This window comes from Nerophis lumbriciformis, linkage group LG01 (genome assembly GCF_033978685.3).
Source record: "Nerophis lumbriciformis linkage group LG01, RoL_Nlum_v2.1, whole genome shotgun sequence".
NCBI lineage: Eukaryota > Metazoa > Chordata > Actinopteri > Syngnathiformes > Syngnathidae > Nerophis > Nerophis lumbriciformis.
The window spans coordinates 77,915,854-77,941,359 of record NC_084548.2 but is presented as its reverse complement, the minus strand read 5'-3'; the positions used below and the strand labels follow the sequence as shown (position 1 = coordinate 77,941,359).

General features: G+C 39.5%; 1 protein-coding gene across 7 annotated transcripts; it reads left to right on the top strand.

Moving 5' to 3' along the window:
- Nucleotides 1–82: 82 nt before the first annotated feature.
- On the top strand, nucleotides 83–25,506 carry ccdc22 (CCC complex scaffolding subunit CCDC22). Of its 7 annotated transcripts, none has more exons than XR_012050838.1 (18): nucleotides 83–466; nucleotides 707–884; nucleotides 3,919–4,051; nucleotides 5,006–5,112; nucleotides 5,338–5,422; nucleotides 7,256–7,425; nucleotides 7,506–7,721; nucleotides 7,791–7,952; nucleotides 11,589–11,708; nucleotides 11,769–11,885; nucleotides 11,951–12,052; nucleotides 14,453–14,560; nucleotides 17,411–17,506; nucleotides 18,757–18,816; nucleotides 18,897–18,971; nucleotides 24,554–24,652; nucleotides 24,729–24,804; nucleotides 24,881–25,506. XR_012050838.1 is itself a non-coding variant. In XM_072914814.1 (18 exons), the coding sequence occupies exons 1-17, from the start codon at nucleotides 417–419 to the stop codon at nucleotides 24,817–24,819; spliced, it is 1,893 nt and encodes a 630-aa protein (XP_072770915.1). In that variant the 5' UTR covers nucleotides 83–416; the 3' UTR covers nucleotides 24,820–24,863; nucleotides 24,940–25,506. The 7 variants fall into 7 exon arrangements, 6 of the variants coding, with proteins under 6 accessions (XP_072770915.1, XP_072770912.1, XP_072770908.1 ...); XM_072914814.1 differs by lacking the exon at nucleotides 24,729–24,804 and adding an exon at nucleotides 24,805–24,863 and having other exon boundaries at nucleotides 24,940–25,506; XM_072914811.1 differs by lacking the exon at nucleotides 24,729–24,804.

Genomic DNA, 25,506 nt, shown 5'->3' with positions numbered 1-25,506 from the left:
CGGGAAATGAAGTCCTTTACCACACTCTGCACGTTTAATCATTGAGTCGTCAGGACTTCGACTCCCAGAAACACGGTTTTTTTTCATTATGTTATCTCGTTCACACTAAATGAGCCACTCAGTTGTCATATTTGCCTGTCGAATGAAACAGTTTGTGTCCATTTGATGCCGGGGCAGACACGTCAGCGTTATTTTGTATTAAAAAAAAAATGCGCCTCGTTTGACGCGGAGAATAGAATGGATTCAGTGAGGACGAGCTAATGCTAACTAACAAGTAGCTAAATGCTAACCGTGTGAACGTTGCCCTCGTTGACCACTATGGTAGAGCCACACTTATGCTAACTGGCTGCTAGCTCAACAAACTGCAAACTTTAGATGCGCTGCTGCAATCCTGCGCGTTGATTCAAACACCCGCGATGGAGGAAGTTGACAAAATCCTGATTCACGCCCTAAAACAAGTTGGCACGTAAGTATTTTTGGCTAATATAACATTTGTTCACTTTGGGATCATTAATCTCATCCATTCATTTTCTACCGCTTGTCCCTTTTGGGGTACAATATGCATTTAACTTTGCAAGTCAGTCAGCTAAACTGCGACTGTCACTAAATGACAATCATGTGATCGAACACGTGGGTTGAAGAATGTCAGTTTGCAGTCAAAATAAAAAAAAAACATGTTCCAATGTGTTTGTTCTGCCTTTTGCAGGGAGCTCAGTGAGGACATTGAGGGGGTGAAAAGTTTCACCAGTGAGCTGATAGTAGAGGCGGTGGTGAGATGTATCCGCGTGATCGATCCCGGTCTGGGCAGCGCACTGCCAACCTCCCTCCCTCCTGGCATGTCTGCCCGCTTCAGGGTTGGCATGAGCCTGGCACAGGCCTGTCAGGTAAGGCAGTGTTTTTCAACCACTAGTGTGCCGTGATATATTGCCTGGTGGGCCGTGGGAAATTATGCAACTTCACCTAATTTATCCCAAAAATATTTTTTGCAAATCAATAATTTAGGGCTGCAGCTAACGATTATTTTTCTATCGATTAATCTATAGATTATTTTTTTCGATTAATCGGTTAATCTATAGATTATTTTTTTCGATTAATCTATAGATTATTTTTCCTTTTACCGATTTTTTTTTTATTTAAAATGAAGAGGAAAAAATAAATGTAGGCCAGTTTTTTCAAAAGGCATGGCGTTTATTTACAAAAAAAAAAGTATGGCCACTCAGTCAACATTGACAACAACATGACAAAATATTCTGTAACAATGTAAACATTTAAAACTTTTAACATTTAACAAAATTAAAAGTAGCTTATTTGCTTTTTAATGTGCAAATATAAAAGTAAACATCCAGTGCAAATCTTAATATTCTGGAATAGTATAAGCATTTCAAAAGTAAAAGTATTGCTTATTTTGCTTTAAAATGTGCAAAAATAAAGATAAACATCCAATACAAAAAAGTGCAAAACGGAAATATTCTGTAACAAGTGTAAACATTTCAACAAAAGTAAAAGTATTGCTTATTTGCTAAAATGTGCAAAAATAAAGCTAAACATCCAATACAAAAAAGTGTACAGTGTAAACATTTCAACAAAAGTAAAAGTATTGCTTATTTTGCTTAATAACACAACAATGATAGTATGATTAAAGTGAAAGTTAATTGTTGGTTTGTACATAGTATATGTAACTGTTAATGTTGTAAAAGGTATTTGCACAACTAATTAACGTTAGCGTTTGTGACACGTCTTGTGCCGTGGGGTTCTTTCAGGACCGACAGACTGAACGCCAGACGGCTTTGCCAGGTTTACAATCTTTTAATTTTACACAAAGTCTTTTCTCTTCCAACTGCGCGGATCGCGCACCTGGGCACGATTGCGGCGTCGCTCCCGGCGCGCCCCGCCTCGCCGCTCGCTCGCCGCCGCCGCCTCTCCACAGCGTTAAAGAGGAGCGCGTCTTTGTAAACACTGAACAGGCACGCCAAACGCGCCTCTCCGAGCGAAACGGTGCTTTAGTTTATGAATTTACAACGCAGATACAAATGACACATTCATGTTTTTGTGTAATAATGACAACGTATACGCACGCGGACGATTGACTTGTTGATGGTGATGGCAAGAACGCTGTCGGGGGTTTTCTTTTCAAATGTTCGTTCATAGCCGTTGTGCTGCTATGATAGGCCATTTCCGCTCGACACAGTGTGCATACAACAACATTATTAGGCCGTTTATTGAAATACTCCCACACTTTTGATGACTTTTGGCGTGCTTTTTTCCCCTCGCTCGCATCGTCTGCTTTGCGCTCCGCCATGACAGTAAAGTAGAGTGACGTAAATATGTGACGCGCCGACGCACAAAAACGGCGTCGACGTATTTACGTAACCGATGACGTCGACTACGTCGACGCGTCGTTTCAGCCTTAATGCAGACCACAGCGGGAGGCAGCGTGCAGGTAAAAAAGGTATGTAATGCTTAAACCTAAAATGAACGAAAGGAAAAGGCTATGCAAAACGAAAGTCAAACTGAACTGGCTACAAAGTAAACAGAGACAGAATGCTGGACGACAGCAAAAACTTACGGCGTCCACAAAGTACATCTGTACGGGACATGACAATCAACAATGTCCCCACAAAGGAAGGATCGCAACAACGTAGATAGCCTTGCTTGCTAACACAAAGCAGGTGTGCGGAATAAGCTCAAAGGAAGACATGAAACTGCTACAGGAAAACCCCAACAAAACAGGAAGGACCACCAAAATAACAGCGCAAGACAAGAACTAAAGCACTACACACAGGAAAACACCAACACACTCAAAATAAGGCACGACGACCTGGTGGAGGTTAATTTTTAAAAGTTTTTTGCTGGTGGTGTGCCTCCGTATTTTTTTATGAAAAAAATGTGCCTTGCCTCAAAAAAGGTTGAAAAACACTGCATTAGGCGTAGGGGTGTGGGGAAAAATCGATTTGAATTCGAATTGCGATTCTAACGTTGTGCGATTCAGAATCGATTCTAATTTGTAAAAAAAAAATCTATTTTTTTAAAATTATTTTTTAATTTAATTTTAATTTATTTTTTTTAAATTAATCAATCCAACAAAACAATACACAGCAATACCATAACAATGCAATCCAATTCCAAAACCAAACCCGAGCCAGCAACACTCAAAACTGCACTAAACAGAGCAACTGAGAGGAGACACAAACACCACACAGAACAAACCAAAAGTAGTGAAACAAAAATGAATATTATCAACAACAGTATCAATATTAGTTACAATTTCAACATAGCAGTGATTAAAAATCCCTCATTGACATTATCATTAGACATTTATAAAAAATAAAAAGAATAGTGTCACAGTGGCTTACACTTGCATCGCATCTCATAAGCTTGACAACACACTGTGTCCAATATTTTCACAAAGATAAAATAAGTCATATTTTTGGTTCATTTAATAGTTAAAACTAATTTACATTATTGCAATCAGTTGATAAAACATTGTCCTTTACAATTATAAAAGCTTTTTACTCTGCTTGCATGTCAGCAGACTGGGGTAGATCCTGCTGAAATCCTATGTATTGAATGAATAGACAATCCTTTTGAATCGGGAAAATATTGTTTTTGAATCGAGAATCGCGTTGAATCGAAAAAAAAATCGATTTAGAATCGAATCGTGACCCCAAGAATCGATATTGAATCGAATCGTGGGACACCCAAAGATTCGCAGCCTTAATTAGGCGCACTGTCGAGTTTTGTGAAAATAAAAGGATTTTAAGTGCGCCTTATAGTCCGAAAAATACGGTATATTAAAGCCAACTTGGGACAAACATCACAGTAGGATAGTGTTACTCATTTTTAAATTAGGGGGAATTCCAATTCCGCCCTCCAAAATTCCATCCATATCAAGTTGCTGACATGTGTGTTTGCTTCCAGGACATTGGCTACAAAGGGGAGATAGGCTATCAAACCTTTCTGTACAGCAGCGAGACCGAGATTCGCTCCCTGCTCATGTTTCTTGTGGAGAAACTGCCCAGAGAAAGTGCTGAGGCCTCTGACCAGCCAACAGGTAATCTCCCATCAAGCACTTTCTAATGTAGACTGCGGCTCCGTTGTTAGTAAACACAGACACACCCCCTCTCCTCTCCTCCCCTCCCCACACCCACACCCACACCCACACCCAGATACACACAGAGCGCGCCTCTGGCTTGTGACACAAGAACATTCAGAAGGACGACATTGCAGCGCTGCAATAAAACACACTCAGATCTTCTGTTTCTAGCCGATACTACATAAAAAACGCAGTAACGCATCATGTAGTAACGGTAACTGAGTTACTGAATATAAAAAATAACGCGTTAGATTACTAGCTACCGCCGAAACTAACGGCGTTACAGTAACGCGTTAGTCCCAACACTGTCAGAAACACATTTCAAACTGTGTCAGTCGGCAAATCTGGAAACCTAGGGAAAGTATTATCAACTAGAGATGGAGGGAAATCATGATTAGCAGTGATGGGTGCAAGACTAGAAATAATCTGCAAGCCAAAATAGCGCTTAGAATGTACCCACATACTAGATGAGATCTTTACGTTGGGATTTTTTCATAAAAGCGAATGTTGATGAGGGAACCAGAGCCCTAAAGAGATACTGTTTTGGTTGAGTTTGCCTCCAGAACCAACCATAATCAAATACTTCATATTGTAGCCAATATTTAGGAATCCTAATGTTGGTGGCCCAGTAGAAAATTGATGTTCTTGATGTACATTTTGGCCTACAGTGTAAACATAGTTTTTGTTTGATATTGTCATCACCGCTGTGGCCCATACAAACCACAGCTGAGAACTCTATGGTTAAGAAACACTTTACGGTGCTTTTGTTCTGTTTTCTTGTTGTTTCTGTCACATGATGTGATGCAATACTAACATGGTTATGCTCACGCCAACAGTGGTTTGGCAACACATCCACACTTGTTTAACCTCCATCATTTTGAAGAGTCTGCAAATATTCTTGTCCTCCTGCAGGCAAATCAACAATCCTTCAGAGAGCCATTGCTTCTGCCATTAAAGCCCAGCTGGGTGCCCCCTGGCTTCCTCCAAACTGCAGGCTGCCACTGCATGGTGAAACACAAGTAAACTCTTAAAATGTGCACTTTGTTTGGATAGTGGTTCAAAGGGGAGCGGATGAGGAACTTGCTGCTGCATGTTTAGAGGCCTGTCTCAGCTTCCAAGAAGTCAAATGTTGTACATTGCATGCATAATGACATTACAACAGTCTACCCTTTATCTTCATTGGGAGAACTGGAAGAACTTGCGTGAAAAGTTTGTATTGTCATGTGAGCTTTTTCTCTCTGTAGACTTCAGGAGTGTTGTACAGCTTCCACAGCCAACATCTCAGTGTGGCCCATTGTGTCAAAGATCCAGGAAATAAACCACAGAAAGGTAGGCATACTTCTCAGCTCAGTAAACTGCAAATGGAAGGATAGATATTTGACAAGAACCTTCAGAAAAAGCTGTTATTGTACTGTTCTAAAAGAAATCACAATGGTATTTGGAGATGTGAGTTTAATTAGTTGTGTGGTGCAGCTCTTACCTCAAGATACACAAACACTGAAAGCTATTTGATACGTGCTTAGTGCCCCCAATTTTAAAATGTAACATGTCTTTAAAAATGTAACTACCGGTAATATATATCGTGGTACAAACAGTAGTTTTATGAAGTAATGTAATACATTGGAGAGTGGACTTCCAGGTGCTTTTCTGTCAAACACACCATCAGCAGCTTTTCTATATTTTCATGGATAAATGACCGTCCTTGTCTGATTGTGGCTGTCCGCTCCCTGTATGATCAGTGTCAGAGCTTGGTCCGCATTGCCGGCAGTAGGTCGGACACGTTTCCAGTGAGGGTTGGACTCCGCCAAGGCTGCCCTTTATCACCCATTCTGTTCATAACTTTTATGGACAGAATTTCTAGGCGCAGTCAAGGCGTTGAGGGGATCCGGTTTGGTGGCTGCAGGATTAGGTCTCTGCTTTTTGCGGATGATGTGGTCCTGATGGCTTCATTTGGTCAGGATCTTCAGCTCTTGCTGGATCGGTTCGCAGCCGAGTGTGAAGCGACTGGGATGAGAATCAGCACCTCCAAGTCCGAGTCCATGGTTCTCGCCCGGAAAAGGGTGGAGTGCCATCTCCGGGTTGGGGAGGAAACCCTGCCCCAAGTGGAGGAGTTCAAGTACCTAGGAGTCTTGTTCACGAGTGGGGGAAGAGTGGATCGTGAGATGGACAGGCGGATCGGTGCGGCGTCTTCAGTAATGCGGACGCTGTATCGATCCGTTGTGGTGAAGAAGGAGCTGAGCCGGAAGGCAAAGCTCTCAATTTACCGGTCGATCTACGTTCCCATCCTCACCTATGGTCATGAGCTTTGGGTTATGACCGAAAGGACAAGATCACGGGTACAAGCGGCCCAAATGAGTTTCCTCCGCCGGGTGGCGGGGCTCTCCCTTAGAGATAGGGTGAGAAGCTCTGCCATCCGGGAGGAGCTCAAAGTAAAGCCGCTGCTCCTCCACATGGAGAGGAGCCAGATGAGGTGGTTCGGGCATCTGGTCAGGATGCCACCCGAACGCCTCCCTAGGGAGGTGTTTAGGGCACGTCCGACCGGTAGGAGGCCACGGGGAAGACCCAGGACACGTTGGGAAGACTATGTCTCCCGGCTGGCCTGGGAACGCCTCGGGATTCCCCGGGAAGAGCTGGACGAAGTGGCTGGGGAGAGGAAAGTCTGGGCTTCCCTGCTTAGGCTGCTGCCCCCGCGACCCGACCTCGGATAAGCGGAAGAAGATGGATGGATGGATGGATGGAATGACCGTCCTTCAGATATTATTTGAACATCCTTGGCTGGTATCAGACTTGTTTTGCTTGAGTATGGTGCAGAGTAGCAGTGATACGCTCAAAATGCATGGTCATTTGTGGCAATTCCAACTCTGACTACAGCGTCATTTTCAGCAGACTGGATGCATTCCAAAATGATCCCCTGCCTCCTTTTCCTTTTCCACCCAGGAATGGGGCCATATGAATCCCTTCTCTGCTGTAATCATAAAACTGGCACCCAATGTTTATAGAAAAGTATTTATTTTGAATTGAGAATTGGATGAAATGGAATCGATTCTGAGTCGAATTGTTAACCCCAAGAACCGAATGGAATCGCGTGGTGCCCAAAGATTCACAGCCCTAGTTTACGCTGGAAGACTGGCAGTGGAACTGAAATGTGTGCCATGATTTCAGAGATCCGGGACTACCAGAGAGAGTTCCTCCCACCGGTCACCGCTCAGCTCTCCCATCATGCATCTGTGGTGGCGTCCATACTGGAGCAGCACACCGCTGAGCTCAGTGCGGCGCAGGAGTGGGACAATGAGTGGAACAGTCAGGGACTGCTGTCACGTCTTACTCCACAGGTACATGCACTCATACTGTAAACATGCTTTTATTTTGTCAATTCTCTTTTCCCTTGTAAATATTGAATTATTTTGTACAGGACTACAGGGCCCGAAAACGGACTCGACTGCGTAAACGTATTGAGGAGCAGTTGCGCTCTGTTGCCCTTCCCTCTGCGGAAAGTGCCTTTGGAGCCCTTGGCTCTACCTCGGATTTGTCTGACATCCTGCAAGCCTTCAAAGGCTCCGCCTCCTCGGACCACATCCTGACAAAGGGCTCTCACTTTTCCCACTCCCAGAAGTTCACTTTCACACAGGTGCATAACGATTCACAGCTAATGTGTCTGCACACCATTCATCACAAATGTGTGTTTGTGTGTGAACAGGAAGTAGAAACGGCGCCGTCCGCTGTGCGGCAGACGGATGTTGACAAGCATCAAAGTCAGCAGGAGGAGCTGGCATCACTGCAGCATCAGTTTCAGCAACTGTGCAGCGACGTAGACCAGCTGACCACGGACATGAAGCACATGAGAGTCACAAATGCCCAGGTAACACACACTAACACACTCTCTTGCCTAAATAGAATCTCCTCAAGACCTCTGTATCTATGGTAATGACATCATCATCCAGCCTGTTGTTTATTACCGCTCTCGAATCAGACACTATTACTTTGTCATGCCTGTTTATTTTTGAAAAACTTTGTCAGCGCAAATCATAGCTCATCCTTGTACTATTTTATAGTGTGGAATGTAAGTGTCACATTCAAACACAGGACATCTATTAAACAAGACAAAAGGCAAGGAATCAAACAGAGACAGAATTCAATTTGGACTCAATTGAGGAGAGACATGCGTCAACCTGTAACCTCTTACAGTGTCTTAGCACGCTCTGACGAAGAAGGTTTTCGTCTCCTATTTTAATTCAGATGTTCCATGTTCACGCACCAACATATGTCACAGCAGGAATGGGAGGTATTTAAAACAGTCATTGTTTTCGGTCGCTTTGAAGTCCAAGAAGAGGATTTCTCGGGCTTGGGTTCTTCCTGGATCCAGCTGGGGCAGGTGTTGGAGGACAATAGATAACCCCTCCCGTCTCCTGACCACAGGGACTTCAAGAGGGCAGCGGGTCGTAAATAGCGTTGACCTCGGTTACCAAATAGTTGGAAGAGAGTTTGTGAGTTACTTCAAAGAGAGTTTGTTTAACACTTCAAAGAGAGTTCCTCTGGGAGTTGAGCAGATCCTGCCATCTGTTCGTGTTGAAATCACAGTGGCGTTTCACGAGCATTCTTCCTCTTGTTAGGCCTCGAAAGACAGCATTCATAATACAACGTTTCTTTTGTGATAACTTACAAACAATTATTCCAACAGTAAGAAAAGTCTCGATCAAGTGAAATGATTGTGGTTTTAAATCCATTCTTACAACATTTCTACTTGGTCTTACTCAAATAGTATTTTATTTGGTTTTATGTTAGCATTTTATCAGTGTTAATTTTGACAGCATTTTGTATTTTGTGTTGGTCATAGTCTTTTGAAGAAAATCTTTTAGTTTTAGTCGTATTTTAGTCATTTAAATCAGGGGTTTCTTAACCTTTTCGACCCCAGGACCCAACTTTTCCACTACAGAGGGGCCCGGACCCACTCAATTATTAACTGAATTAGTAATATTACTCTTGATTTTAGGGTATTCAATAATTGTATCTAACCTACTTACATTTTAGTAGAATAAACCTCGTCAAATGATATAAAACCATAATAATAATCAGATAGATTATTATCAAGGCTTAGGTCAGGCTGATTACAAAAATAAATACTAATCAAATATATTGCAAAAAAGGCACTCAAAAACTGATAAAGTAAATGTACATACTACCTACCACGCAGTGTTAAAATCAATTCTAACAGAATTGATAATAAATAATTGTAATTAATATTAAAGTCCAAATGAAAGCACAGCCTCACCACTTTAGTCATAATTGTTATGCTTAAAGAGGAACTGCACTTTTTGGGGGAATGTTGTCTATTTTTCACAAGACATGACGACGGATGGATTTTTTAAAATGCATTCTTACTCTTAAATAAATGTAAATAAAAGTCTGCTTACAGTGACACCAGTGGAATGTCCTCTTTTCCGCCCATAAAACTCATTAAAACCATCGAAAAAGCGCCAACAATAGTCCATTTACATTTGGTAACCTGAAAATGAACCAAGTATTAGTGATATTGTTATTATAAGCGCTAACGCAGACCAACTATTTATTGCGGCGCTCTGATCACAAGCTTGTGTGCCAATGTTGACATGATCGAGTGGTCCCCTGTTTCCTCGCTTCCCTACTCCCTGAAAGTTTATTGTAGATCATAAATCATGCTTCTCACCCGGATAGTAGAAGGATGAGGACGTATTTCGACAAGTTGGTACACTTTGACAGCCCATTTAGACCTGATAATGGCAAGAACAACACAAAAAGATGCTTGGTTCCACCCCCCTTTTCTTTGTCAGGATTATGAGACATTCTTCATCTAAATGGGAATATAATAAGATTCTATCAGTCAGCATCCTAATGACAGCAGACCTTGTACAGTAAGTGATGTTTTATTATGTTTGTTGGCTCTCATAAAGTCTCCAGTGAGTAATAATCAGTCATGTTGTTGAAAAAAACTAAAAAAGCGTCATGATGCGTTTTTTAAATTAATACGCCGCGTATGCTTACAATGATTAAAATACGTATGTATTTAATGTTATTATAAATGTTACTACATGACATATATACTTACATCATGTATATATTACATGTTATTATGAATGTTACTACATGACATATATACTTACATCATGTATATATTACATGTTATTATGAATGTTACTACATGACATATATACTTACATCATGTATATATTACATGTTATTATGAATGTTACTACATGACATATATACTTACATCATGTATATATTACATGTTATTATGAATGTTACTACATGACATATATACTTACATCATGTATATATTACATGTTATTATGAATGTTACTACATGACATATATACTTACATCATGTATATATTACATGTTATTATGAATGTTACTACATGACATATATACTTACATCATGTATATATTACATGTTATTATGAATGTTACTACATGACATATATACTTACATCATGTATAGAAAACACTAATGGAGGTGTTTGGATGTTTTTTTTAAGTGATTTATGGGCAGAATAGAGCGGCTTCCATAAGTAAGTGGACTTTTAGACTTAGACTTAGACTTCCTTTTTATTGTCATTCAAATTTGAACTTTACAGTACAGATGAGAACGGAATTTCGTTGCATTAGCTCATGGTAGTGCAGGATAAAAAAGCAATAAGGTGCAGATATAACTAAATAGATTTTGATCAAATGTATTTAATATTTTGAATGCATAAAAAAAAATCCATCCGTCATTTCTTTCATGATTGTGCACGATATGAAAAATTCCCCCAAAAAAGTGCAGTTACCCTTTAAGAATCTTCCCTAAGACTTTAGCTCCAGACTTCTTTTGTTTGTTTTGATATTGTCATTACTGCCGCAAGTGGTGGAAAAGTGTATTACAACTGAGTACCGCTGCAGCCCACAGTTGAGAAACGAATATCTAACAAAAGGCCCCGTCCTTAAGGTTAAGTAAACACTGCATTAGGTTAAGCGTATGACTTTCATGAAGTAGTTCAATGCTGCGGACACGTTTGTTACTGGATACTTTCTAATGTGCATCTGCCTTGGAGATGCTGTAGGTGTAATTAATATGTAATTGTAAAATGTTAAACAGTTGTTTATGAACAAACGTGCTGTTTTACATTGCAACATTGTTCAATTACACATGTTTAGCTAGTGTGCTATCTTGTGCTTAGCTGTTGTGTAGCTGCTAGCTCCTAGTAGCCTATAGCCCACCATGTTTACCTTTTGTAAATGACTAAACTGGAAGAAATGACCATTTTTGTGTGTTTATTGGGGGACATTTAGGTGTTTGCACAAGTACAGACGCTGCAGGACTGCTTGTATTGACGTTTATATTGGAGATATCGTCAAATACTCATTTTATTTGCTGATATTAGACAGATATTTGGTATCAGATCTGTATTTTAATGAGATAATAATCTTTTACTTGGGCATCGGAGTGTTTGACGTTACCTGCTGCTCTTCTGTGAAGGTACTTGATGAGATGAAGCAGCGAGAGCTGCAAAACCGTGAGGAGGAGGAGAAGATGCAGGTGAAGAAGAAATCCATTGACTTGTTGCCAGATGCTGAGAACAACCTATTGAAGCTTCAGGTGGGTTGTTACTTCTTCAGATGTAGCAGAGCGTCCAGTCACGTCTGGGCTTGTGTGCAGGGTCTCGTGGAGGCCAGCGCCAAGCGGGTGGTCAGCCTGGCTTCTCAGTGGGAGAAACACCGCGCTCCGCTCATTGACCAACACCGCAGACTCAAGGAGATCTGCAGTCATCAGGATGTAAATAGGATTCATCACATGTTTAGGTTTCAGTCATGTGTATAATTCATCTGCATTTTTCTCAGATGGAGTCTTCCAGGAAGCTGTCTGAAATCAAGGTGTTGCACGACAAAATCCGAGTGTCAACAGAAGAGGCCAAGCAGAAGGAGGAAATCTACAAACAGTTGGTAAAATAAATCATTACAAGTGCTGTCAAACAATACATTTTTAATATCAGATGAATCACACTTTTGAATTTGGATGAGTCACTTAATTACTAACGCTTTGCTTAACCAATCTGTGGTACTTCTGTGGACTATTTAAGAAGCACTGCATTTTGGTTCTTAATTATTTACTGTTACGCCCCCTATAGGGGACAGATTCTTTTTCCCGCCTCCTCCCAAATGTAATGTATATTTTGTTCACCTGTACACGTCAAGATACATACCTGCCAACTACTCCGGTTTTCCCGTAATTAGTACGGTTTTCATCAACCCATTCCGGGTTACGGTTGTAGTGATAAAAAATACGGTTTTTCATTAATACATTTTTTAAATTTTTTTTTAAGTTTTATTCACGAAATCGCGTAACAATGACAATCGACACTGCTTCCCGTAACTTCCTATCGAGCCATTCCGGATGCAATGAGCGAGGCTATTTATAGCACCGCTGCCAAGCAGTTGCCATTGTTTCCAAACGAGCGAACGATCATGGAATCATCCGGAGAAAAATCGCAAACGAGTCTTAAACGGAAAAGAAAACTGCAGTCATTCCGTGAAGAATATTCAAAAGCCTATCCGGGAATAATTATCCGTTCCAAAAAGGGTGAAAACTACGCGAATTGCACCTTGTGCAGACAAGATTTTTCGATCGGACACGGAGGAATTAGCCATGTAAAAGACCACGTTGGGACAAAAAAACACAAGTCTAATGCCGTTGCTAGCGATACAAGTGGAAAACTTTCAACGTTTTTCGTCGCCCAAACAGATTCTTTGGATGTGATAAATGCCGAAGTTTTATTTACGGAGGCAATAATTGAGCATGAACTTCCAATCGCACTGGCATGATCACATCAATCTGATAGAATACATTTGGATTTTAGCCACAAAAAGGTAATGACACCAATGTTATCTATTGGAATTGTTTAGTACTGTTATACTGTTAAAAGTGTTTATACTATTTATGCTTTCAAGTCCAAGTTGAAGAAATCTTGTTAAATGTTGACAGCATAACTACCAAAATACAGAAGTATGTCCTTAATATTTTTGCAGTGCTATTTCTGTTGAAAAGTTCAAATGATTACATTAGAGATGTGATGTGCCACTTTTCAAGCGTCTGATGGCTTCAATTAATTTTCATTCATTTTTCATATTTTGAATTCTTTTGAAAGGCTTACAAAAAAACTACATTTGAATTGTAATTCCATGCTATTGACAGGACTATTAATTTTAATGAAGTTAGCTTACCATGTTTACAGTATGATAATTGTGATAGAAATGTGAATTTTAGGCACAGAATATTTTTTACAATTGAACAAGGCAGTAGATTATACAAGCTTGAACAGAAAGTTAATAATGACACCAATTTTTTTTTTTAATGGAATTGTTTAGTACTGTTTTACCATTTGTTTACTGTAAAAAGTGTTTATACTTTCAATGAACAAATTGAAGTCTTGTGAAAGGTTGACAGGATAACTGGCATTAACTGTCAAAATAATTTCAAACTATTGAAGTTAGCTTACAGAATAAACATGTCAATCAACCCATATGATTTTTGCTGTAATATTTTTGTTTTGAAAAGTCACTGTGACTGATAGAAAAGTGATGGTTTTAGCAACATTTTAACATGTCGGAATGCTAATAATCATTTTGCTTCGGGGGGCGAAGTGAACCCCCCACCAGGACTTTGTCCCTGGACCCTGGCTACTAGGTTTTTCTGATTTCAAAAGTTGGCAGGTATGAAGATAGTTCTTTACTAGCACAAAAGATGCTATTACTTCTCATGTCCTCTTTCCCCCCGACACCTTACTATTTAAGAAGCACTGCATTTTGGTTAATTATTTTCTGTTACGCCCCCTATTTGGGACATCATTTATTTTCACGCCCCCCCCCCCCCCCCCCCAATGTAATGTATATTTTGTTTATCTGTACGTGTCAAGATAGTTCTTTAACGTTCATGTTTTTAAGACCCACCTTTTTGATGTGGCTTTTACGTAATATTAATTATTTTATTGAAGTCATTTGTATTTGACTTTTTATCTAATTAGTTATGCAAGATTTTATTTATTTATTATATATTTACTGTATATTCATTTTATTATCTTTTTATGTATGTATTTTTTTTAAATTTTCATATGTCTTGTATTTTATCCTTTATCTCTACTCATGGTTCTCTCTATTTTACAAGTTGTATTATTTTTACTTTCCATTGCCTGAAGTCAATGCAACTTGAGGTGAAACAACAGCGCCATCATGTGGTGTATTTGTAATTTTGAAGCACAATAACATTTGAAGCCTTTTGTGTGTTTTCAGGGGTGTCCTCATTTCTTCGTGTATGTTAACATTGTGTCCTTTTGTCCTACAACAAAGGTATCGCAGTTAGAGAACCTTCCCAAGGACGTTTCCCGGGCGGCATACACCCAGAGGATTCTGGAGATTGTGAGCAACATCAAGAAACAGAAGGAGGAAATCACCAAGGTATCATTTGAAAAAGATTTGATAGTGAATATGCTTCAACAAAGGAAAGTCTCTGAAGAGAAAGAAAGTGAAGTTAAAGTTGTGTGACTGCAACATTCAAAGTGGGGCTTTAGTCAAGATTAGGGATGTAACAATATGAAAGTACAGCACGCTTATCATTGTTATTGTTGAATGTGTTATACACACACTGAAATCTTTTGAAGAAGTTATTTTTTGAAATAAGTCAAACAAATAGACACACTTAGAAAAGCCACTTTTTGTCATGTTTTGTGTTTCTTCTGCTTCACCGTTTTAATTATTGGTTTGTACTTTAAGATTTAATTACGTAAATGACAAGTGTGTAACAAGTAAAATCTGTTATTATTATTTCTGGCGGGCGTTGTGGCATCCTACTCTGTTCAGAGGTCCTTGAACACGTCTCGTATTCCTGAGTATAGAAGGATGACTTTGTTCTAAAAGAGCACAGCTTGTAGGTTCCATGTACACAATTAAACAGCTTCCATGCTCAGACCGCAATGTCTTTTATAGAAATTTAGATTTGGGTATGTCGTTTCATAATGGGGAAAGACGTTAATGTCTCTTGTTTTTTGTTAGCATTTAAGCTAGCGAGCTGGCGCCATTCAGTCCTTGAGTTTATCAAAGTGCAGTTATTAATCACCATTTATTGTTACATCCCTAGTCAAGATGGGATTAGGGATGTAAGGATAAATTCCTGATGGTTAATAATTGTAATTATTGTGAAACCATGATGGATTATCACACTTTGGTCAATTCAACTGCACGTTTCTAGGATAAGCAGCTAGCGCGCTAATGGCTAAAGTGAGTTATGTAGACATGACGAAAAGCTCCCAAAGCCAGTCAGTTCCCTCACAGAACCTTCAGCTGGAGCTAGCATACCTGCCAACTACTACGGTTTTCCCGTAATTAGTACGGTTTTCATCAACCTATTCCGGGTTACGGTTGCAGTGATAAAAAGTACGGTTTTTCATTAATTAAAAATATATATTTAAAAAAAAGTTTTATTCACGAAATCGCGTAACAACAATGACAATCGACACTGCTTCCCGTAACTTCCTATCGAGCCATTCCGAATGCCATGCGCGAGGCTATTTATAGCACCGCTGCCAAGCACGAGGCACCAGTTGTATGGCGTCACATTAGTGCCAAAAATCCGAGCGCATAAAAACTGTAATCGCGCGCTGATTCTCCACTTCGTGCGCGCGCGCGACACCATTTTGCGCACGCGTGGTGCCTTTTAGCGCGCGCACGGTGCCTTTCTGCGCGCTCTCTGTGTACTCCTGGCATCTCTCCTCGCGCTCTCATGTTTCTTTTTGGCACTTTGGGGGCGGGTATGCTTAGACGGCCTCTTCTTTCTGATTGGTCAGGCGAAAAACGCTGAAAAATGCTCGGAGCCAATCAGAAGTATAGCAGGGCGGGTCATCGTCAATATGTATCAAGATTTACGGAGGAAGAAGTGGATAAAAAAAATGTTGCGCGCTGATGAAGGTTATTTCATAGCACATAAACACAATACAGGGTAATACAAAATGTGAGCCAAATAAATAATAAGACAACAAACACCATAATCACATCTTTCAGCCAGAACTGGTCCACCAGCAATAACATTATTTTATATTTTCACTTCTTCTTGAACATTTGTTTTCTAATTTATGGAATTTCTTTTGATTCAGCCATAAAATTAATGAAATAATCTTTGAATTTTGTTTTTAAAATGTTAAAAATAGCTTTTAATAATGTATTCTGAAACAGTTTAAAATAATCAGAGAACTGACTAACACTGACCCTACACAACTATGTTGCACAATTAAGTCTTTTTTTTTTTTTAAAGCGAAAGAGGTAATTTCAACAGCATCCTATGTCATATCTACATGTAATAAGATTTGTAACAAGGCAAACCGTTTGTAAATTGGTGGAAAATCGAGCAAGTTACGGTAATTTAATTAGTACATGTACCATTGACATCAATGTAATGATTGAGGCTAGATGTCTGAAGTAAGATGGCTACAACGTTGTTACACTGGAGAATGATTGGTCATATGAAAAATGCTCACAGCCAATCAGAAAGAAGGAGCCGTCTAAGCATACCCGCCCCCAAAGTGCCAAAAAGAAACATGACAGCGCCAGGAGAGATGCCAGGAGTACACAGAGAGCGCGCAGAAAGGCGTCGCACGCGCGCAGAAAGGCGTCGCACGCGCGCAGAAAGGCACCGCGCGCGCGCAAAATGGTGTCGCGCGCGCACGAAGTGGAGAATCAGCGCGCGATAACAGTTTTTATGCGCTCGGATTTTTGGCACTAATGTGACGCCATACAGTTGCCATTGTTTCCAAACGAGCGAACGATCATGGAATCAGCCGGAGAAAAATCGCAAACGAGTCTTAAACCGAAAAGAAAACTGCAGTCATTCCGTGAAGAATATTCAAAAGCATATCCGGGAATAATTATCCGTTCCAAAAAGGGTGAAAACTACGCAAATTGCACCTTGTGCAGACAAGATTTTTCGATCGGACACGGAGGAATTAGCATGTAAAAGACCACGTTGGGACAAAAAAACACAAGTCTAATGCCGTTGCTAGCGATACAAGTGGAAAACTTTCAACGTTTTTCGTCGCCCAAACAGTGATGGTTTTAGCAACATTTTAACCTGTCTGAATGCTAATAATCATTTTGCGTCGGCCCCCCTGAACCCCCCACCAGGACTTTGTCCTGGACCTACCGGGGCCTGCGGCCCCTGGACCCTGGCTACTAGGTTTTTCTGATTTCAAAAGTTGGCAGGTATGAGCTAGTCTAGGAATGTGGTGCACCTTTAACATTTTTGTTTTGTTTTAACAGATTTTGTGCGACACAAAGGAATTGCAAAAAGAGATCAACAGTCTGACAGGAAAACTGGACAGGACTTTTGCTGTGACCGATGAGCTTGTCTTTAAGGTCAGTGAAGTTAATCTTCTTTTATTACATACAATTGTTTGGTCCAAACGTAGTCAGTAGTACACAATAACTAACTTGGAGTACGCTACTCACAGCAATAGACATATTACTTTTATTATCTTTTTGTTCTTTTCCTGGTAATATATGCTCATTTTAGTTTAGTTTAGTTTAATTTACCGGTATTAAGGATCCCCGTTAGTCTACACCGCAGTGGAGACTATTCTTCCTGGTGTCCAGGCAAAAAACATCACACAATCACAAAACAAAAGATTACAATGCAGTATAACATGATCAATAATAAAATGGTGTGATACAAAAATAGCAACAACAAAGAACAAAAAAAAAACAATAACTTCGAGTTTACATAATAATGTTCATACCAAAGATAAAAAGAGCAATATAAAAATAGATATATATTTTTGTAAAAATAAAACAAAGAACCAATGGCCTATGACTTACTCAGTGGCCTAGTGGTTAGAGTGTCCGCCCTGAGATGGGTAGGTTGTGAGTTCAAACCCCGGCTGAATCATACCAAAGTCTATAAAAATGTGAGCCATTACCTCCCTGCTTGGCACTCCGCATCAAGGGTTGTAATTCGGGGTTAAATCACCAAAAATTATTCCTGGGCGCGGCACCGCTGCTGCCCACTGCTCCCCTCACCTCCCAGGGGGTGAACAAGGGGATGGGTCAAATGCAGAGGACACATTTCACCACACCTAGTGTGTGTGTGACTATCATTGCTACTTTAACTCTAACTTAACTTGAACTATATTATACACATTAGTGTACCAAAGACAAACATTAAGTGGCGAAAAAGTATCATCCATCCATTTTCTACTGCTTGTCCCATAATCAATAAAATAGTCAATAATCAATATTTGCTCCCAGCTACACTTCTTAAGCTTTACTAAGCACTTATTTCTTCTGTGGTATTTTTGGTTGTTTCAAGCTAGCTTTGCAGCTAGATTAGCATGCCTACTTGTAAACATGTAGTTTATTTGCAGCAATGGAGGTAAATATTATTCATTTATGGAAGTGGCTCCACACTGTGTATGTTCACTGTGTGCAGCACCAAAAATAGATCAAATACCAGCAAGAGGGGATGGGTTTTTCTGATGGCCGTTGGCTAATCTTATATTTTTCCATGAAAGTCGATTGTCACGTCCTTAGATGAAGACACTTAAGAGGTGGTTTTTCTCTTTGGTACGTATGAACAAAATTCAACATCTTATGTTTGTCATCACCGACAGGACGCCAAAAAAGACGAGTCGGTGCGCAAGTCCTACAAGTACCTGGCTGCTCTGCACGAAGTACGATCAGCCATTTCCCCGAATTCAAGTGATTTCCATTGGCAATGTTGTACCTCACCTTCTCTCTCTCTCTCGTGTAGAACTGCAGTCAGTTGATCCAAACCATCGAGGACACTGGTACCATCCTGAGGGAGATAAGAGATCTAGAAGAGCAGGTAGGATTTGCCGTCCAGTTGCCTTAGATATTTGGCACAAACAAAAAAAAAGATACATGGAGTTGTCTTTTTGTAACGAAGACCTATGATTAGTTGAGTTGAGTCTTTATTTGGAGGGACAATGCACAGAAACATTAAACTCAAAGACAGATATGTTCTGTACCAGATTATAGCTAAATGGCTAATTCCCATCTGCATGATGATTTTCGTCTTTTGTTGTAACAATGTTGGATACCAGAGGTGTGGACTCGAGTCACATGACTTGGACTCGAGTCAGACTCGAGTCATGAATTTGATGACTTTAGACTGGACTTGACAAAATGTAAAAAGACTTGCAACTCGACTTAGACTTTAACATCAATGACTTGTGACTTCACTTGGACTTGAGCCTTTTGAATTGACATGACTTGACATGACTTGCTACTTTCCCCAAAACCCAAAGATGAAAAAGTTATTCGGGAGCGCTCCGTATTTTTCATTGTGTACTTGTCTATCAGCGTTGCGTGTGTCAGCTGGTGTGCTCTCAGTACAACAGCCAATCAAATTACATCTACTTTGTTTTCATCACAATCAAATTGCAGGACAACCAACGAAGAAGACATGTCCAAACCACACGCCAGTGAACAAAAAATGATACCTAAAATAATTTTGTTTGGGTATAAAAATTACGAGGTGGTCAACACAAAACGGTTTGCAGTATGCAACACATGCGGTTCCAAAATGACTGATGGAGAGGCAACAACTTCCAACTTCGTCCGGCATTTGAAGTTGCACAAAGAACGGTAAGTTTTGAATGTAAGATAACGTTTATTGGCTAAGTAACGTGACTTTTATTTGCTGTGTAGTTAAATCAGTGAGGCTGTAAACTCACTGCTAACGTTATAACGTTATTGCAAACACGGGAATCTGTTGCAGTTCACTACCTTATTCATACTTTTTGTTCAGTGATTTTTTTCAAGCAGGGTTACGTTAGTCAATATATCACACGTAACGTTAGACGGCGGTCAGCAGCACCGCGTATTTTAGCCACCTAAAAAAAGACAAAAATAGTCAAATAAAGGTCAGTTAAAATGTATACTATATTATGAATATGTGTACCGTTTTAGCTAGCTTTCTGACATACTGTTGGTTGTTTACCTCAGTGGTCCCCAACCACCGGGCCGCGGCCCGGTACTGGTCCGTGGATCGATTGGTATCGGGCCGCACAAGAAATAATAGTTTTTTTCTTTTTTTAATTAAATCAACATAAAAAACACAAGATACACTTACAAGTAGTGCACCAACCCAAAACAACTCTCTCCCCCCTTTTGTTCTGGGCATTGAACATGAAGACTCTTCCTTCACTGTTCCGAGTGGCCATGAGAGTCTTGGCAGTGCCTGCCTCCAGTGCTCCAGTGGAGCGAGTTTTCAGCCATGGTGGCATCATACTACGCCCCCATCGTGCACAAATGACTGACAGACTCTTGGCTAATTTGGTCTTTTGCAAATGCAATGCAGCATAGGGCCCTGACATATAAAAAGTACAACTTTTTTGTTATGTTCACGTATATTTCATGTTTTTTCAATGTTAGCACTTTTGTACAAATAAGTACATTTGCACTTTATTTTTCAATGTGTTTGTTCTGTAAAGGAATGAGTTAATGTTTAAAATGACTGGTTAATAGTGCTATTATAAAGTGCAATGTCAGCACAATTTTCTTTCCTGCATTTTCAAATGCACTTGTTTTAATAAATAAATACAGCATTTGAAAAGCATACACAATCTGTGTTAATATATTAGTCTGTGGTTAAAAGGACTTGAAAGGACTCGAAACTCAAAATGCAGGACTTCGGACTTGACTTGAGACTTTCCAGTCTTGACTTTGGACTTGACTCGGGGCTTGCCTGTCTTGACTCGGGACTTGACTCGGACTTGAGGGCAAAGACTTGAGACTTACTTGTGACTTGCAAAACAATGACTTGGTCCCACCTCTGTTGGATACTCCTGCTGAACACTTGAGAGACCCCTAGATCATGTTTCTTAATACATTGTTGGGCCACAAGCGCCCCCTAGTGGGCCTCTATAAAATATCCGTTTCTCAGCTACGGTCCGTACTCGGTTGTAATACATGTTTCCACCACTTGTGACAGTAATGCATACTTGCGAACGCTCCCGAATTTTCCGAGAGACTCCCGAAATTCAGCGCCTCTCCCGAAAATCTCCCGGTTTTCAGCCGGAGCTGGAGGCCACGCCCCCTCCAGCTCCATGCAGACCTGAGTGAGGACAGCCTTTTTTCACGACGGGAGGACAACAGGGTGACAAGAACTAAATCATCCAGACTAGAGATAAATTGTATTATTATGTTTATCTTACCTACAAATAAATATATTTGTTAATTAAAAAAAAAAAAAACCTAAATACATTTTTACTATATTTTGCTAAAAACATCAAAATTAATTGTATTTTTATTTGTATTTTTTCTGACTCCTTATTACATCCAGCCATAGAATTATACATTTAATTAAACATGTTTGAAATAATTAGTTTTAAATGATCATAGTAATTCATTTAAAATGACCATATCTAATTATTAAAATAATTGCTTGTTTATCAACAACTTTAGCATTTTATTCATTACATTTTGAAGCTCTCAGAAGCTAAGTTATGTTATATTCATTAAGATTTATTTATGCAAGTTTGATGTATCAATTATCTAAACACAGTTTTGTTTGCATATTTTCAGGATGTGTATATATATATATATATATATGTGTATATATATATATGTATATATATATATATATATATATATATATATATATATATATATATATATATATATATATACCGTATTTTCCGCACCATAAGGCGCCCTGGGTTATAAGCCGCGCCTTCAATGAACGGCATATTTCAAAACTTTGTCCAACTATAAGCCGCCCCGTGTTATAAGCCGCATCTAACTGCGCTAAAGGGAATGTCAAAAAAACAGTCAGATAGGTCAGTCAAACTTTAATAATATATTAAAAACCAGCGTGATGTGGGCGCGCATGGAGTCGTATATCAACATGGACGGAGCTGTGTGAAAAAAGCCACCCGGCCTCTTCGCGTAAACTTAAACTTACCTTAACCACTCGCTCATCTTTTCTTCATCCATCCCTTCGAGTTAGCTTTTATGATGACGCCGGCTGGAAAGGTCTCTTTTGGCAAGGTCTTCCTTTTGAATATCACCATGGGTGGAAGTTTCTGGCCATTAGCATGGCAAGCTAGAACCACAGTGAAGGATGACTTCTCATTCCCTGTGGTGCGAATATTCACCGTACGTGCTCCCGTTGTATCCACAGTGCGGTTCACAGGAATATCAAAAGTCAGTGGAACCTCGTCCATGTTGATAATGTTCTCTGGCCGGATCTTTTTTTCAGCTATCTTGTTTTTACAATATGCACGGAAAGTAGCCAGCTTTTCTTGAAAGTCTTTAGGCAGTTGCTGTGAAATAGTAATCCGTGTGCGGATGGAGAGATTGCGTCTTTTCATGAACCGGATCCCTGTCGCTTAGTAGGAGCCATTTTGTGGTCTTTACAGATGTAAACACACAAAGGAAATGAAACGTAATATTTGCGCGCTTCTTCTTCTTCTACGCGGGCGGGTGGTTGCTTACAGTAGAAGAAGAAGCGCTTCCTGTTCTATGGGGGCGGGTGCTTACCTTGGCGGTTGCTTGCGTAGAAGAAGAAGCACTTCCTCTTCTACGGGGAAAAAAGATGGCGGCTGTTTACCGTAGTTGCGAGACCTAAACTTTATGAAAATGAATCTTAATATTTATCCATATATAAAGCGCACCGGGTTATAAGGCGCACTGTCAGCTTTTGAGAAAATTTGTGGTTTTTAGGTGCGCCTTATAGTGCGGAAAATACGGTATATATATATATATATATATATATATATATATATACATGTATGTATGTGTATGTGTTTATATATATATATATATATATATATATATATATATATATATATATATATATATATATATATATATGTATGTATATATGTATGTATATATATATATATGTATATATGTATGTATATATATATATATGTATATATATGTATGTATATATATATATATGTATATATATGTATGTATATATATATATGTATATATGTATGTATATATATATATGTATATATATATATATATATGTATATATATATATGTATATGTGTGTGTATGGAATGCTTGACTTGGTGAATTCTAGCTGTCAATATACTCCTCCCAAAATGTATGACCTTAATGGGGAAGGGAAGCTCTATTTTCTTTTGCACTTGAATTTTATTGACATTTTAATTAAGAAACATATTTATTCCATTTTCAGTTGATTTATTTTCACACTACATATTTGTGTGTACATTTATTTTGCATCAGTTATTTACAAGGCCCTTCTTATGAAGTATATTTGATTAGTATTTATTTTTCTAATCAGCCTGACCTAATTCTAAGGTTTAAGTGTTGAAAAAAATAATCATTTGTTAATTAACACTAGGGCTGGGTGAAAACCGTATCATGAGTATTTTATGTCGGTCGATATTGATAATTATTTGTATTTTTTTTATGACTTATCAAACATAAGGACAAGGAGAAAAACATATTAAGTGTAAACATTTTTATTTGAATTGTAACTTCCTTTTGATTATAATCCCTTAGCTATTAAAGCAGAAAGGAAATGTCAACACAAGCATGGAAAACAATGTAAACAAAATAGTCAAATCACATTTAACACTTAACTATAAGCTCTTAAAATGTTGGTGCAAAGTTAAGGAAAATAAATGCTTGATAAAGTGGAAAAAATAGTGCAAAGTGTGAAAATGTAATCATAGAAAATCTGAGAAGAACTATTTTCTGCAGGTTTAGTGGCAAGAAGTTACAGCTGTGCTCTAAAGGGTGAGCTAAGGTGGTGTGGTATTAGCGGTCTTGCCTTGCATCATGTACACACCACATTGGTCTGACTACGGTCCTTTTGGAAAATTCCCCAAAAGTGCCATACTGTCCAGGTGACTCTTCCTCTTTTATCCACAATTTGTTCATTTGGACATTTCTCGTCTCACTCCATGCAAAGAATCAACCAAACTTGATAGTTTGCTATCTGATTGTCTGTTAGTATGCCCCTCCCACTGATCACTTCCTGCGTTACCAGACAGCGAGTGACTTTGTTCATGCAACCAACCTTGCTTCCATACGTCACCTTTCTTCCGTCAAAGAAAAATAAATACTGAACATTTTATTGAACACGTGTTTTATTGATATGGATTACGTGTCTATATGTTATCATTTTATCGCCCGGCCCTAATATCATTTGTCAAGTTTGTAAACCGTAGAATTAAAAGTATGATTAAGATGACTAATTGAGTGTTAATATTTGAGTGGGCCTCTCGGTTGTGGAAATGTTTGGCCCTTTGGTCAAAAAGGTTGAAGAACCCCAGATCAAGATCACAAGGAAGTGTGATAGGTTCAAATATTCATAGGTTGTTTTTTTTTACAGTGGATGAAAGCTTTCATCTGAGTCTTTTAGACTCACAATGAAGTCTTGTATTTCTGTGTCATCAACAGATTGAGACAGAGAATAGTAACAAAACTGTTGCTAACCTGGAGAGGATTGTGGAAGACTACAAGGCCATCAGACAGGAGAACTCTGCACTTGCTGCCAAGGTCAGAGACGCTTGACTCCATCACCAGGAAATGGGTGGTGTTAGTTGGTTAACACCACCACCCTTTTGTTTGCAAGGTCAGAGACGCTTGACTCCATCACCAGGAAATGGGTGGTGGTAGTTGGTTAACACCACCACCCTTTTGTTTGCAAGGTTAGAGACGCTTGACTCCATCACCAGGAAATGGGTGGTGGTTGTTGGTTAACACCACCACCCTTTTGTTTGCAAGGTCAGAGACGCTTGACTCCCATCACCAGGAAATAGGTGGTGGTAGTTGTTAACATCACCGCCATTTTCTTTGCAAGGTTAGAGAGGCTTGACTCCATCACCAGGAAATTGGTGGTGGTAGTTGGTTAACACCACCACCCTTTTGTTTGCAAGGTTAGAGAGGCTTGACTCCATCAAAAGGAAATAGGTGGTGGTAGTTGGTGAACACCACCACCCTTTTCTTTGCAAGGTTAGAGAGGCTTGACTCCATCAAAAGGAAATTGGTGGTGGTAGTTGGTGAACACCACCACCCTTTTCTTTGCAAGGTTAGAGAGGCTTGACCCCATCACCAGGAAGTAGGTGGTAGCTGGTTAACACCACCGTTGGTGCCCCTTTTCTTTGCAATATTTGTACCATGGAACAAGTCTTTTGTATCCCCATGTTGATTGTATTTATATCCTGAATGATGCAGCAGATGGTGCTGCCCCACCCGCCTTATTCCTTCAAGACCACCTGCATCATAGTTGAAACCATTTTTGAAATGTTTAGTCCATTATTGTCTCAACCAAGCAGCATTTTCCTATTGAGCCAATCAGTACATTAAAGTCAATGTAGGAGACTTGATTTGTTATTAAAGTATTAACTATT